The sequence below is a fragment of the Coregonus lavaretus genome, assembly GCF_964263955.1.
Source record: "Coregonus lavaretus genome assembly, contig: HAP1_SCAFFOLD_2082, whole genome shotgun sequence".
In the NCBI taxonomy this organism is placed as follows: Eukaryota; Metazoa; Chordata; class Actinopteri; order Salmoniformes; family Salmonidae; genus Coregonus; species Coregonus lavaretus.
This window is the reverse complement of record NW_028156844.1, coordinates 8,148-24,662: the sequence shown is the minus strand read 5'-3', so window position 1 is coordinate 24,662 and position 16,515 is coordinate 8,148. Positions and strand designations below refer to the sequence as shown.

The following is a 16,515-nucleotide window of genomic DNA, read 5'->3' as shown; positions in this document are numbered from 1 at the left end:
CTAGCTGTATTCACACAGAATACCATTACACTACACTGTCTAGCTGTATTCACACAGAATACCATTACACTACACTGTCTAGCTGTATTCACACAGAATACCATTACACTACACTGTCTAGCTGTATTCACAGAATACCATTACACTACACTGTCTAGCTGTATTCACACAGAATACCATTACACTACACTGTCTAGCTGTATTCACACAGAATACCATTACACTACACTGTCTAGCTGTATTCACACAGAATACCATTACACTACACTGTCTAGCTGTATTCACACAGAATACCATTACACTACACTGTCTAGCTGTATTCACACAGAATACCATTACACTACACTGTCTAGCTGTATTCACACAGAATACCATTACACTACACTGTCTAGCTGCATTCACACAGAATACCATTACACTACACTGTCTAGCTGTATTCACAGAATACCATTACACTACACTGTCTAGCTGTATTCACAGAATACCATTACACTACACTGTCTAGCTGTATTCACACAGAATACCATTACACTACACTGTCTAGCTGTATTCACTGGTAGGTGTTACCTGTGCATGTAACTTGTGTTTGGAGGGGTAGAGGGAGCGGACCATGTTCATGACCTCTTGACCCAGGTCCAGTCTGACCTCCGACCCATGACCTCCGCAGCGTTCTATTAGGCTAGAGGTCAACACCACCCAGGGGTTACGCTCACACTGAGCACTGAGGAGAGATACAGAAAGACAGGTCAATGTGAGTGTGTCTGAATGTGTGTGTTTGTGCAAAACTGTAACAGAAGATAGGACTGAGAAGAGGAGGAACATAAGGAGAAGAGAAGGAGAGAAATTAGGGAGGTGTTATGCTGAACAGGAGGAAAAAAGATAAGAGGAACAGAACAGAAGAGGGAGTAAGAAAGAGATAATGATGATCAGCTCCTATCTGTCCTGTTCATTTAGCCGATCAGCTCCTATCTGTCCTGTTCATTTAGCCGATCAGCTCCTATCTGTCCTGTTCATTTAGCCGATCAGCTCCTATCTGTCCTGTTCATTTAGCCGATCAGCTCCTATCTGTCCTGTTCATTTAGCCGATCAGCTCCTATCTGTCCTGTTCATTTAGCCGATCAGCTCCTATCTGTCCTGTTCATTTAGCCGATCAGCTCCTATCTGTCCTGTTCATTTAGCCGATCAGCTCCTATCTGTCCTGTTCATTTATCCGATCGGCTCCTATCTGTCAGAGCAAACTAGAATGCTATTTGGCCCTAAACAGAGAGTACACAGTGGCAGAATCCCTGACCACTGTGACTGACCCAAACTTAAGGAAAGCTTTGACTATGTACAGACTCAGTGAGCATAGCCTTGCTATTGAGAGGCAGCCGTAGGCAGACCTGGCTCTCAAGAGAAGACAGGCTATGTGCACACTGCCCACATAATGAGGTGGAAACTGAGCTGCACTTCCTAACCTCCTGCCAAATGTATGACCATATTAGAGACACATATTTCCCTCAGATTACAGAGATCCACAAAGAATTAAAAAACAACCCCAATTTTGATAAACTCCCTTATCTACTGGGTGAAAAACCACAGTGTGCCATCACAGCTGCAAGATTTGTGACCTGTTGCCACAAGAAAAGGGCAACCAGTGAAGAACAAACACCATTGTGAATACAACCCATATTTATGTTTAATTATTTTCCCTTTTGTAATTTAACTATTTGCATATTGTTACAACACTGTATATAGACATAATATGACATTTAAAATGTCTTTATTCTTTTGAAACTTCTGAGTGTAATGTTTACTGTTAATATTTATTGTTTATTTCACTATTTCACATGCTTTGGCAATGTTAACACACGTTTCCCATTACAATAAAGCAATTAAATTGAATTGGGAGAGAGAGAGACAGAGAGAGAGAGAGAGACAGAGAGAGAGAGAGAGAGAGAGAGAGAGAGAGAGAGAGAGAGAGAGAGAGAGAGAGAGAGAGAGAAAGACCGTATCTGAACAACAAAATCCAACAACCCACTAACATGCACGCCACCGTAGAGACGTAATGTAATCACCCCATTTACATAACAACCACTGGAGCTGTGTTTAAACACTGAATAAGAGGAGAAGAGGAGAGGAGGAGGTAGAATCAAAGAATAAAGGTACGTTACAGGGTTTTACATGGTAGTGGTGGTGTCTAATACTAGTGGTAACAGGGTTTTACATGGTAGTGGTGGTGTCTGTAATACTAGTGGTAACAGGGTTTTACATGGTAGTGGTGGTGTCTGTAATACTAGTGGTAACAGGGTTTTACATGGTAGTGGTGGTGTCTAATACTATTGCTAACAGGGTTTTACATGGTAGTGGTGGTGTCTGTAATACTAGTGGTTACAGGGTTTTACATGGTAGTGGTGGTGTCTAATACTAGTGGTTACAGGGTTTTACATGGTAGTGGTGGTGTCTGTAATACTAGTGGTTACAGGGTTTTACATGGTAGTGGTGGTGTCTGTAATACTAGTGGTAACAGGGTTTTACATGGTAGTGGTGGTGTCTAATACTAGTGGTAACAGGGTTTTACATGGTAGTGGTGGTGTCTGTAATACTAGTGGTAACAGGGTTTTACAAGGTAGTGGTGGTGTCTGTAATACTAGTGGTAACAGGGTTTTACATGGTAGTGGTGGTGTCTAATACTAGTGGTAACAGGGTTTTACATGGTAGTGGTGGTGTCTGTAATACTAGTGGTAACAGGGTTTTACATGGTAGTGGTGGTGTCTGTAATACTAGTGGTAACAGGGTTTTACATGGTAGTGGTGGTGTCTGTAATACTAGTGGTAACAGGGTTTTACATGGTAGTGGTGGTGTCTAATACTAGTGGTAACAGGGTTTTACATGGTAGTGGTGGTGTCTAATACTAGTGCTAACAGGGTTTTACATGGTAGTGGTGGTATCTGTAATACTAGTGGTAACAGGGTTTTACATGGTAGTGGTGGTGTCTGTAATACTAGTGGTAACAGGGTTTTACATGGTAGTGGTGGTGTCTGTAATACTAGTGGTAACAGGGTTTTACATGGTAGTGGTGGTGTCTGTAATACTAGTGCTAACAGGGTTTTACATGGTAGTGGTGGTGTCTGTAATACTAGTGGTAACAGGGTTTTACATGGTAGTGGTGGTGTCTAATACTAGTGGTAACAGGGTTTTACATGGTAGTGGTGGTGTCTGTAATACTAGTGGTAACAGGGTTTTACAAGGTAGTGGTGGTGTCTAATACTAGTGGTAACAGGGTTTTACATGGTAGTGGTGGTGTCTAATACTAGTGGTAACAGGGTTTTACATGGTAGTGGTGGTGTCTGTAATACTAGTGGTAACAGGGTTTTACATGGTAGTGGTGGTGTCTGTAATACTAGTGGTAACAGGGTTTTACATGGTAGTGGTGGTGTCTGTAATACTAGTGGTAACAGGGTTTTACATGGTAGTGGTGGTGTCTGTAATACTAGTGGTAACAGGGTTTTACATGGTAGTGGTGGTGTCTAATACTAGTGGTAACAGGGTTTTACATGGTAGTGGTGGTGTCTGTAATACTAGTGGTAACAGGGTTTTAGATGGTAGTGGTGGTGTCTAATACTAGTGGTAACAGGGTTTTACATGGTAGTGGTGGTGTCTGTAATACTAGTGGTAACAGGGTTTTACATGGTAGTGGTGGTGTCTGTAATACTAGTGGTAACAAGGTTTTACATGGTAGTGGTGGTGTCTGTAATACTAGTGGTAACAGGGTTTTACATGGTAGTGGTGGTGTCTGTAATACTAGTGGTTACAGGGTTTTACATGGTAGTGGTGGTGTCTAATACTAGTGGTAACAGGGTTTTACATGGTAGTGGTGGTGTCTGTAATACTAGTGGTAACAGGGTTTTACATGGTAGTGGTGGTGTCTGTAATACTAGTGGTAACAGGGTTTTACATGGTAGTGGTGGTGTCTGTAATACTAGTGGTAACAGGGTTTTACATGGTAGTGGTGGTGTCTGTAATACTAGTGGTAACAGGGTTTTACATGGTAGTGGTGGTGTCTAATACTAGTGGTAACAGGGTTTTACATGGTAGTGGTGGTGTCTGTAATACTAGTGGTAACAGGGTTTTACATTGTAGTGGTGGTGTCTGTAATACTAGTGGTAACAGGGTTTTACATGGTAGTGGTGGTGTCTGTAATACTAGTGGTAACAGGGTTTTACATGGTAGTGGTGGTGTCTAATACTAGTGGTAACAGGGTTTTACATGGTAGTGGTGGTGTCTGTAATACTAGTGGTAACAGGGTTTTACATGGTAGTGGTGGTGTCTGTAATACTAGTGGTAACAGGGTTTTACATGGTAGTGGTGGTGTCTGTAATACTAGTGGTTACAGGGTTTTACATGGTAGTGGTGGTGTCTAATACTAGTGGTAACAGGGTTTTACATGGTAGTGGTGGTGTCTGTAATACTAGTGGTAACAGGGTTTTACATGGTAGTGGTGGTGTCTGTAATACTAGTGGTAACAGGGTTTTACATGGTAGTGGTGGTGTCTGTAATACTAGTGGTAACAGGGTTTTACATGGTAGTGGTGGTGTCTGTAATACTAGTGGTAACAGGGTTTTACATGGTAGTGGTGTTGTCTAATACTAGTGGTAACAGGGTTTTACATGGTAGTGGTGGTGTCTGTAATACTAGTGGTAACAGGGTTTTACATGGTAGTGGTGGTGTCTAATACTAGTGGTAACAGGGTTTTACATGGTAGTGGTGGTGTCTAATACTAGTGGTAACAGGGTTTTACATGGTAGTGGTGGTGTCTAATACTAGTGGTAACAGGGTTTTACATGGTAGTGGTGGTGTCTGTAATACTAGTGGTAACAGGGTTTTACATGGTAGTGGTGGTGTCTGTAATACTAGTGGTTACAGGGTTTTACATGGTAGTGGTGGTGTCTAATACTAGTGGTAACAGGGTTTTACATGGTAGTGGTGGTGTCTAATACTAGTGGTAACAGGGTTTTACATGGTAGTGGTGGTGTCTAATACTAGTGGTAACAGGGTTTTACATGGTAGTGGTGGTGTCTAATACTAGTGGTAACAGGGTTTTACATGGTAGTGGTGGTGTCTGTAATACTAGTGGTAACAGGGTTTTACATGGTAGTGGTGGTGTCTGTAATACTAGTGGTTACAGGGTTTTACATGGTAGTGGTGGTGTCTAATACTAGTGGTAACAGGGTTTTACATGGTAGTGGTGGTGTCTGTAATACTAGTGGTAACAGGGTTTTACATGGTAGTGGTGGTGTCTGTAATACTAGTGGTAACAGGGTTTTACATGGTAGTGGTGGTGTCTGTAATACTAGTGGTAACAGGGTTTTACATGGTAGTGGTGGTGTCTGTAATACTAGTGGTAACAGGGTTTTACATGGTAGTGGTGGTGTCTGTAATACTAGTGGTAACAGGGTTTTACATGGTAGTGGTGGTGTCTGTAATACTAGTGGTAACAGGGTTTTACATGGTAGTGGTGGTGTCTGTAATACTAGTGGTAACAGGGTTTTACATGGTAGTGGTGGTGTCTAATACTAGTGGTAACAGGGTTTTACATGGTAGTGGTGGTGTCTGTAATACTAGTGGTAACAGGGTTTACATGGTAGTGGTGGTGTCTGTAATACTAGTGGTAACAGGGTTTTACATGGTAGTGGTGGTGTCTGTAATACTAGTGGTAACAGGGTTTTACATGGTAGTGGTGGTGTCTAATACTAGTGGTAACAGGGTTTTACATGGTAGTGGTGGTGTCTAATACTAGTGGTAACAGGGTTTTACATGGTAGTGGTGGTGTCTAATACTAGTGGTAACAGGGTTTTACATGGTAGTGGTGGTGTCTGTAATACTAGTGGTAACAGGGTTTTACATGGTAGTGGTGGTGTCTAATACTAGTGGTAACAGGGTTTTACATGGTAGTGGTGGTGCAAATAGTTAAAGTACAAAAGGGAAAATAAATAAACATAAATATGGGTTGTATTTACAATGGTGTTTGTTTTTCCCTGGTTGCCCTTTTCTTGTGGCAACAGGTCACAAATCTTGCTGCTGTGATGGCACACTGTGGTATTTCACCCAGTAGATATGGGAGTTTGTGTCAAGTAATTATTTGTTTTCTCATGACTTGGGGCTCTGTGGGGTCTGTTTGTGAACAAAGCCCCAGGACCAGGTTGCTCAGGGGACTCTTCTCCAGGTTCATCTCTCTGTAGGTGATGGCTTTGTTATGGAAGGTTTGGGAATCGCTTCCTTTCAGGTCGTTGTAGAATTTAACGGCTCTTTTCTGGATTTTGAAAATTAGCGGGTATCTGCCTAATTCTGCTCTGCATGCATTATTTGGTGTTTCATGTTGTGCACAGAGGATATTTTTCAAGAATTCTCTCTCTCTCTCCCTCTCTCCCTCCCTCCCTCTCTCTGTCTCTCTCTCTCTCTCAATTCAATTTCAATTCAATTTAAGGGCTTTATTGGCATGGGAAACGTATGTTAACATTGCCAAAGCAAGTGAAGTAGATAGTAAACAAAAGTGAAATCAACAATAAATATTAACAGTGAACATTACACTCAGAAGTTCCAAAAGAATAAAGACATTTCAAATGTCATATTATGTATATATACAGTGTCACGATCGTCTGAAGGATGAGACCAACGCGCAGCGCGTGTACCGATAAACATGCTTACTTTAATTAATTAAAGTGCAACACGAGAAAACAACAAAATACGATACGTGAAGTTCCACTACTGATACAGACAGCAGCAACACGGAAACAAAAACCCACAAACCCCACAGGACAACATACAGCCTAAATATGGCTCCCAATCAGAGATAACGAGCCGAACAGCTGACACTCGTTACCTCCGATTGGGAGTCAATGAATACAAACACCCAACATAGAAATACCACAACCTAGACACCCCAACATAGAAATACACCCAAAACAAATGAACATGAACAACCCTGGCTCAAGAATAAAGGTCCGTGGAGCCAGAGTGTTACATTACCCCCCCCTAAAGGTGCGACCTCCGGGCGCACCAGCAAACAGTCTAGGGGAGGGTCTGGGTGGGCGTCTGTCCAGGTGGCGGCTCTGGCCCAGGTCGTGGTCCCCACCCCACCATAGTCATTACCCACTTACTTAGCCTCCTACACATTACCACCCCCCCACTACACCCCACTGGGTTAAGGGGCGACACCGGACTAAGGGGCAACACCGGACTACGGACCAGCACCGGGATAAGGGGCAGCACCGGGCTAAGGGGCAGCACCGGGCTAAGGGGCAGCACCGGGCTAAGGACCAGCACCGGGATAAGGACCAGCACCAGGCTAAGGAACAGTACCTGACTAAGTGGCAGCACCGGACTGAGGGGCAGATCCTGGCTGGCTGGCTCAGGCGGATCCTGGCTGAACGGCTCATGGCTGGCTGAAGGATCTGGCTGCTCATGGCTGGCCGACGGATCTGGCTGCTCATGGCTGGCCGACGGATCTGGCTGATCCTGTCTGGCCGAAGGCTCTGGCTGATCCTGTCTGGCGGAAGGCTCTGGCTGATCCGGTCTGGCGGAAGGCTCTGGCTGATCCGGTCTGACGGAAGGCTCTGGCTGCTCCGGTCTGACGGAAGGCTCTGGCTGATCCGGTCTGACGGAAGGCTCTGGCTGATCCGGTCTGACGGAAGGCTCTGGCTGCTCCTGTCTGGCGGAAGGCTCTGGCTGATCCTGTCTGGCGGAAGGCTCTGGCTGATCCTGTCTGGCGGAAGGCTCTGGCTGATCCTGTCTGGCGGAAGGCTCTGGCTGATCCTGTCTGGCGGAGAGCTCTAGCGGCTCCGATCTGGCGGACGGCGCTGAAGGCTCATGGCAGACGGGCGGCTTTGTAGGCTCTGTACAGACGGGTAGTTCAGACGGCGTTGGGCAGACGGACAGTTCAGACGGCGTTGGGCCGACAGGCAGTTCAGGCGCCGTTGGGCAGACGGGCAGTTCAGACGGCGTTGGGCAGACGGGCAGTTCAGACGGCGTTGGGCAGACGGGCAGTTCAGGCCCCGTTGGGCAGACGGACAGTTCAGGCCCCGTTGGGCAGACGGACAGTTCAGGCCCTCTGAGGCGCACCGTAGGCCTGTTGCGTGGTGCCGGAACCGGAGGTACCGGGCTGAGGACACGCATCACAGGGCTAGTGCGGGGAGAAGCAACAGGGCATGCTTGGCCCTGGGGACGCACCGTAGGCCTGATGCGTGGTGCCGGAACTGGAGGTACCGGGCTGAGGACACGCATCTCAGGGCTAGTGCGGGGAGTCGGAACAGGGCATGCTGGACCCTGGGGACTCCCATAACGCCTAGTGCGGGGAGCCGGAACAGGGCATGCTGGACCCTGGGGACTCACCTCACGCCTAGTGCGGAGAGCAGGAACAGGCCGGGCTGGGCTGGCGACGCGCACCGTATCCCTGGTGCGAGTGGCCGGAACAGGCCGGGCCGGGCTGGCGAAGCGCACCGTATCCCTGGTGCGTGGAGTAGGAACAGGCCGGGCTGGGCTGGCGAAGCGCACCGTCTCCCTGGTGCGTGGAGTAGGAACAGGCAGGGCTGAGCTGGCGACGCACACCGTATCCCTGGTGCGAGTGGCCGGAACAGGCCGGGCCGAGCTGGCGAAGCGCACCGTATCCCTGGTGCGTGGAGTAGGAACAGGCCGGTCCATACCGGGAACACACACCACTGGCCTCAACCGAGGATCAGGAACGGGCCGGACCGGACTGGCAACACACCTCAGTCCTTCACGCCGTGCCACACACACATCCCTGCCTCTTCTCGCCAATGGCTCCCGTACTCCGTTAGCCCTCTCACCTATACTCCCTGTGGCAGCTTCCTGCTGCCCAGCTGCCCAAGCCATGTGCCCCCCCCCAAAAATTTCTTGGGGTTGCCTCTCGTCCTTCCGACGAAAAACCTGCTGCCGCCGATGCTCCTCTCTTGCCAGGGCCTTGATCTTCCCCCAAGGTCCCTTGCCCCCGAGCATGTCCTCCCAGGACCACGATTTGCCCACCTGGGCCATCGCCAGCCTCTCGATCTCCTTACCCGGCGCCTCCACCCATGTCCAGTCTCTTTGCTCCTGTACACGCTGCTTGGTCTTGGTATGGTGGGTTTTTCTGTCACGATCGTCTGAAGGATGAGACCAACGCGCAGCGCGTGTACCGATAAACATGCTTACTTTAATTAATTAAAGTGCAACACGAGAAAACAACAAAATACGATACGTGAAGTTCCACTACTGATACAGACAGCAGCAACACGGAAACAAAAACCCACAAACCCCACAGGACAACATACAGCCTAAATATGGCTCCCAATCAGAGATAACGAGCCGAACAGCTGACACTCGTTACCTCCGATTGGGAGTCAATGAATACAAACACCCAACATAGAAATACCACAACCTAGACACCCCAACATAGAAATACACCCAAAACAAATGAACATGAACAACCCTGGCTCAAGAATAAAGGTCCGTGGAGCCAGAGTGTTACATACAGTGTTGTAACAATGTGCAAATAGTTAAAGTACAAATGGGAAAATAAATAAACATAAATATGGGTTGTATTTACAATAGTGTTTGTTCTTCACTGGTTGCCCTTTTCTTGTGGAAACAGGTCACAAATCTTGCTGCTGTGATGGCACACTGTGGTACTTCACACAGTAGATATGGGAGTTTATCAAAATGTAGGATCTTTGTGGATCTCTGTAATCTGAGGGAAATGTGTCTCTAATATGGTCATACATTTGGCAGGAGGTTAGGAAGTGCAGCTCAGTTTCCACCTCATTTTGTGGGCAGTGTGCACATAGCCTGTCTTCTCTTGAGAGCCAGGTCTGCCTACGGCGGCCTTTCTCAATAGCAAGGCTATGCTCACTGAGTCTGTACATAGTCAAAGCTTTCCTTAAGTTTGGGTCAGTCACAGTGGTCAGTTATTCTGCCACTGTGTACTCTCTGTTTAGGGCCAAATAGCATTCTAGTTTGCTCTGTTTTTTTGTTAATTCTTTCCAATGTGTCAAGTAATTATCTTTTTGTTTTCTCAGGATTTGGTTGGGTCTAATTGTGTTGTTTTCTCTCTCTCTCTATCCCCCTATCTCACTCCCTCTCTCCCCCCCTCTCTCTCTACCCCCCTATCTCACTCCCTCTCTCTCCCCCCCTCTCTCTCTCCCCCTATCTCAATCCCTCTCTCTCCCCCCCCTCTCTCCCCCCCCCCCTATCTCACTCCCTCTCTCTCGCTCTACTAGGGGTTGGGATACATAACGTTAAGAAAAATCCCTAACCAAAAAATATATATATATTTTTTCTTTCTCACAAAATTAAAATCAGTGCAGTTATCACAAAACCTTATTTTCTGTGTTATAGCCTAAGTTGTGTAATTTAAATAAAACCAGAGGGGACGAGGCGAACTTTAGGCTACTTTGGTGAATTTGCGAGGCAAGCAAGTAAAGACATTGCGAGATGCAGATTACCAAGACATATGCACACGGTTCTGCCTTCCCCTCCTCTCTCTCTCTCTCTGGTGCTGGCCTGCCTGCCCCTCCTCTCTCTCTCTCTGATGCTGGCCTGCCTGCCCCTCCTCTCTCTCTCTGGTGCTGGCCTGCCTGCCCCTCCTCTCTCTCTCTGGTGCTGGCCTGCCTGCCTGCCCCTCCTCTCTCTCTCTGGTGCTGGCCTGCCTGCCCCTCCTCTCTCTCTCTCTGGTGCTGGCCTGCCTGCCCCTCCTCTCTCTCTCTCTGGTGCTGGCCTGCCTGCCCCTCCTCTCTCTCTCTCTCTCTCTGGTGCTGGCCTGCCTGCCCCTCCTCTCTCTCTCTCTCTGGTGCTGGCCTGCCTGCCCCTCCTCTCTCTCTCTGGTGCTGGCCTGCCTGCCCCTCCTCTCTCTCTCTCTCTGGTGCTGGCCTGCCTGCCCCTCCTCTCTCTCTCTCTGGTGCTGGCCTGCCTGCCCCTCCTCTCTCTCTCTCTCTGGTGCTGGCCTGCCTGCCCCTCCTCTCTCTCTCTCTGGTGCTGGCCTGCCTGCCCCTCCTCTCTCTCTCTGGTGCTGGCCTGCCTGCCCCTCCTCTCTCTCTCTCTCTGGTGCTGGCCTGCCTGCCCCTCCTCTCTCTCTCTGGTGCTGGCCTGCCTGCCCCTCCTCTCTCTCTCTCTCTCTCTGGTGCTGGCCTGCCTGCCTGCCCCTCCTCTCTCTCTCTCTCTCTCTGGTGCTGGCCTGCCTGCCCCTCCTCTCTCTCTCTCTCTGGTGCTGGCCTGCCTGCCCCTCCTCTCTCTCTCTGGTGCTGGCCTGCCTGCCCCTCCTCTCTCTCTCTCTCTCTCTGGTGCTGGCCTGCCTGCCTGCCCCTCCTCTCTCTCTCTCTCTCTCTGGTGCTGGCCTGCCTGCCCCTCCTCTCTCTCTCTCTCTGGTGCTGGCCTGCCTGCCCCTCCTCTCTCTCTCTCTCTGGTGCTGGCCTGCCTGCCCCTCCTCTCTCTCTCTCTCTCTGGTGCTGGCCTGCCTGCCCCTCCTCTCTCTCTCTGGTGCTGGCCTGCCTGCCCCTCCTCTCTCTCTCTCTGGTGCTGGCCTGCCTGCCCCTCCTCTCTCTCTCTCTCTCTCTGGTGCTGGCCTGCCTGCCCCTCCTCTCTCTCTCTCTCTCTGGTGCTGGCCTGCCTGCCCCTCCTCTCTCTCTCTGGTGCTGGCCTGCCTGCCCCTCCTCTCTCTCTCTCTGGTGCTGGCCTGCCTGCCCCTCCTCTCTCTCTCTCTGGTGCTGGCCTGCCTGCCCCTCCTCTCTCTCTCTCTCCTCCTCGGTCTGTTATGTGTAGAATATCCTAGCCTATTCATGGCACCAATTTCGCCGGGATACACTGGTATCTTCGGGCCAATCATGCGAGGTACTCTTCGTTGCTGGGTGTTTTTGTCTCATAATATGAAATGACAGGCTACAGGTATTGATTACCCCTTTTCAGACAAAATGGAATGTGCCCCCTTGAAAGCGCCTCGGCTATGGCATGTTTGTCTGTCTGTTAGGGTAGGCTACACGAAACCTTCTCTGGAGACACGAACTTGCATTTTACTTGTCTTAAAAGGAATGCCGCTTCTGAAGTCCATCACTAGGCGACCAGAACTGTCAATCAAATAATCTCGAGCTGCCTGCTGCCTGAGGGTCTCTTAAAGAAGTACTTTAAAAGTTTGTTAAATAACGTGACTTACCAAAGCATTTAGTAGATAGAAAACACATTTAGCTAACCCTACCATTAAAAAAAACCCCATCTAGATACCAGGCGGTGATACAACCAGTCAGGGTAGTGCTTTCGATGGTGTAAAAGTTCCTGAGGATCTGAGGGGCCACGGCAAATCTCGGTCTCCTGAGGGGGAAGAGGCGTTGTCGTGCCGTCTTCACGACTGAGCTGGTGTGAGAGGACCATGCCAAGCCCTCAGTGACGTGGACACAGATTAACTAGAAGCTCTTGCCCATCTCCACTGTGGCCCTGTTGATGTGGACGGGGGTGTGCACCCCTCTATGTCCCGATCAGCTCAGCTCAGTCCGCCATCAGCTCCTTGGTTTTGCTGATGGTAAGGGAGAGATTGTTGTCCTGACACCACACTGCCAGGTCTCTGACCCCTTTTCCTGTAGGCATCAGTGATCAGTCCAACCATCGTCGTGGTGATGGAGTTGGTGAACAGGGAGTACAGGCGGGGACTAACCACGTGCCTGTTGTGGGTCAGCGTTGGCGGAGGTGTTGTTGCCTACCCTCACCGCCTGGGGGCGGCCCGTCAGGAAGTCCAGGATCCAGTTGTAGAGGGAGGGGTTCAGTCCCAGGGTCCTGAGCTTAGTGACGAGCGTGGAAGGGACAACGGGAGTTGAACGCTGAGCTGTAGTCAATGAACAACATTCTCACAAAGGTATTGTGGAGTGCAATTGAGATCATGTCATCTGTGGATCTGTTGGGGCAGTATGCGAATTGGAGTGGGCCCAGGGTGTCTGGGATGTTGATGTGTGCCATAACCAGCCTTTCAAAGCACTTCATGACTACAGATGTGAGTGGTACGGGGCGGTAGTCATGGTGGCATGAAGCCTTAAGAATTCTAGGGAACAAGAAAGATGGTGGTCATATTAAGACGTGGGGATTACGGACTGGGTCAAGGAGAGGTTGATGTAGACAGAGAGTCCAGGGCCGATGAGTCCAAGTTGAAGCTGAAGTTAAGGTTAGTAATATGATCTTATGTTTGACGGTCATGAGATCGGAAACATTCTGTACAAAAAAATAAAAACGCTAAAAGAATAAAATAGCAAAGTTGTGTCTGAGCTCAGAAGACCTGGACCATACGACCCTCCGCCATCACAACTACCAATCTCTTTCTGTCCCTCTCATTCTTCCTCCTCTCTCTCTCTCTCTCTCTCTCTCTCTCTCTCTCTCTCTCTCTCTCTCTCTCTCTCTCTCTCTCTCTCTCTCTCTCTCTCTCAATTCAATTCAATTTCAATTTAAGGGCTTTATTGGCATGGGAAACGTATGTTAACATTGCCAAAGCAAGGGAAGTAGATAGTAAACTCTCTCTCTCTCTCTCTCTCTCTCTCTCTCTCTCTCTCTCTCTCAAACCACAATCAGTATCTTTACAGGTGACAAAACACAATACATCATCTGAGACATGTCTGTCCCTCTGTCTGTCTGCCCGTCCCTCTGTCTGTCTGCCCGTCCCTCTGTCTGTCTGCCCGTCCCTCTGTCTGCCTGCCCGTCCCTCTGTTTGTCTGCCCGTCCCTCTGTCTGTCTGCCCGTCCCTCTGTCTGCCTGCCCGTCCCTCTGTCTGTCTGCCTGCCCTTCCCTCTGTCTGCCCGTCCCTCTGTCTGTCTGCCCGTCCCTCTGTCTAACTGTCCCTCTGCCTGCCGTCCCTCTGTCTGTCTGCCTGTCCCTCTGCCTGCCGTCCCTCTGTCTGTCTGCCCGTCCCTCTGCCTGCCGTCCCTCTGTCTGTCTGCCCGTCCCTCTGTCTGTCTGTCTATCTGTCTCCTTTCAGCCATGCTTGCACCAATCTTTTAAGGGGGAGTGAATGAGTGCAAACTTCGGGAGACAGGTAGAGAATCAGAATTGAGTTATGAGGAGCATTAGAGAGATGAAACAACAGATATCAAATACACTTACACTTCCTGTTTCATCATAGGAGGCCACGCCTGGAGGAGGAGCATCAGCTGCTGAAACTCCTCCCACTTCCTGCTGTCGCCTAGCAGCTGGAGGAAGAGACAATACCTCTTCTCCTCATTCTCTATGTCATCCATCTCCACCTGACAGAAAGAGAGAGGAGAGGGAGGGGAGCGAGAGAAAGAGAGAGAGAGGAGGGAGGCAGAGTGAGGATATCAAGTAATTCATTTCATCTGGGAGGTAGACAGGATATCAAGTAATTCATTTCATCTGGGAGGTAGACAGGATAGCAAGTAATTCATTTCATCTGGGAGGTAGACAGGATATCAAGTAATTCATTTCATCTGGGAGGTAGACAGGATATCAAGTACTCCTGAGTACTCCTGAGTGGCGCAGTGGTCTAAGGCACTGCATCGCAGTGCTAACTGTGCCACTAGAGATCCTGGTTCGAATCCAGGCTCTGTCGCAGCCGGCCGCGACCGGGAGACTCATGGGCGGCGCACAATTGGCCCAGCGTCGTCCAGGGTAGGGGAGGGAATGGCCGGCAGGGATGTAGCTCAGTTGATAGAGCATGGCGTTTGCAACGCCAGGGTTGTGGGTTCGATTCCCACGGGGGGCCAGTATAAAAAAATATGTATTCACTAACTGTAAGTCGCTCTGGATAAGAGCGTCTGCTAAATGACTTAAATGTAAATGTAAATGTAAGTAATTCATTTCATCTGGGAGGTAGACAGGATATAAAGTAATTCATTTCATCTGGGAGGTAGACAGGATATAAAGTAATTCATTTCATCTGGGAGGTAGACAGGATATCAAGTAATTCATTTCATCTGGGAGGTAGACAGGATATCAAGTAATTCATTTCATCTGGTAGGTAGACAGGATATCATTTCATCTGGGAGGTAGACAGGATATCAAGTAATTCATTTCATCTGGGAGGTAGACAGGATATCAAGTAATTCATTTCATCTGGGAGGTAGACAGGATATCAAGTAATTCATTTCATCTGGGAGGTAGACAGGATATCATTTCATCTGGGAGGTAGACAGGATATCAAGTTATTCATTTCATCTGGGAGGTAGACAGGATATCAAGTAATTCATTTAATCTGGGAGGTAGACAGGATATCATTTCATCTGGGAGGTAGACAGGATATAATTTCATCTGGGAGGTAGACAGGATATCATTTCATCTGAGAGGTAGACAGGATATAATTTCATCTGGGAGGTAGACAGGATATCATTTCATCTGGGAGGTAGACAGGATATCATTTCATCTGGGAGGTAGACAGGATATCATTTCATCTGGGAGGTAGACAGGATATCATTTCATCTGAGAGGTAGACAGGATATCATTTCATCTGGGAGGTAGACAGGATATCATTTAATCTGGGAGGTAGACAGGATATCATTTCATCTGGGAGGTAGACAGGATATCATTTCATCTGGGAGGTAGACAGGATCATCTGGGAGGTAGACAGGATCATCTGGGAGGTAGAGTCGTTCTCAGTGTGATTTAACAGTTCAGAGAACAGCTGATTTCTGCGGCGCTAAGACAGGGTCCTATCACACACACACACACACACACACACACACACACACACACACACACACACACACACACACACACACACACACACACACACACACACACACACACACACACACACACACTATTAATATACTAACACCACACAGACAGACAGACAGACTATATTAATATACTCACACCACAGAGACAGACAGACAGACAGTCAGACAGTCAGATAAAGCAAGAGAATCCAACACTACACAAAGTAAAGTAGGTCACACACACACCTGAAACATTCAGTCATGTGCTTAAACACACACACACACACGCACGCACACACACACAGAAAATGTTTTCCATTTACAGCGCATGCTAATGAGGTGGTGCGTAATTAATGATCTGTCTGAGAGAGAGATTCTCCAAACAGACAGAAGCTACTCTGTTAATGATTAATGCATAGTCACTTTAACTCTACCCACATGTACATATAACCTCAACTAGCCGCCTGTACAGTGAGGGAAAAAAGTATTTGATCCCCTGCTGATTTTGTACGTTTGCCCACTGACAAAGACATGATCAGTCTATAATTTTAATGGTAGGTTTATTTGAACAGTGAAAGACAGAATAACAAAAAAATCCTGAAAAACGCATGTCAAAAATGTTATAAATTGATTTGCATTTTAATGAGGGAAATAAGTATTTGACCCCTCTGAATCAGAAAGATTTCTGGCTCCCAGGTATCTTTTATACAGGTATCGAGCTGAGATTAGGAGCACACTCTTAAAGGGAGTGCTCCTAATCTCAGTTTGTTACCTGTATAAAAGACACCTGTCCACAGAAGCAATCAATCAATCAGATTCCAAACTCTCCACCATGGCCAAGACCAAA

The 16,515-nt window shown here is 48.0% G+C and overlaps 1 protein-coding gene across 1 annotated transcript in view; it reads right to left on the bottom strand.

Annotated features, from left to right (window-relative positions):
• LOC311119642 (NBAS subunit of NRZ tethering complex-like) overlaps positions 1-14,237 on the bottom strand; it is a 40,415-nt gene extending 26,178 nt beyond the window's left edge. The window contains exons 1-2 of the mRNA XM_084194312.1: positions 14,101-14,237; positions 568-721 (exon numbers count right to left, since the gene is read on the bottom strand). Of these exons, the coding sequence (XP_084050438.1) occupies positions 568-721; positions 14,101-14,234 (288 nt within the window). The 5' untranslated portion in view covers positions 14,235-14,237. The remainder of the gene's footprint in view (positions 1-567; positions 722-14,100) is intronic.
• Positions 14,238-16,515: the final 2,278 nt, after the last annotated feature.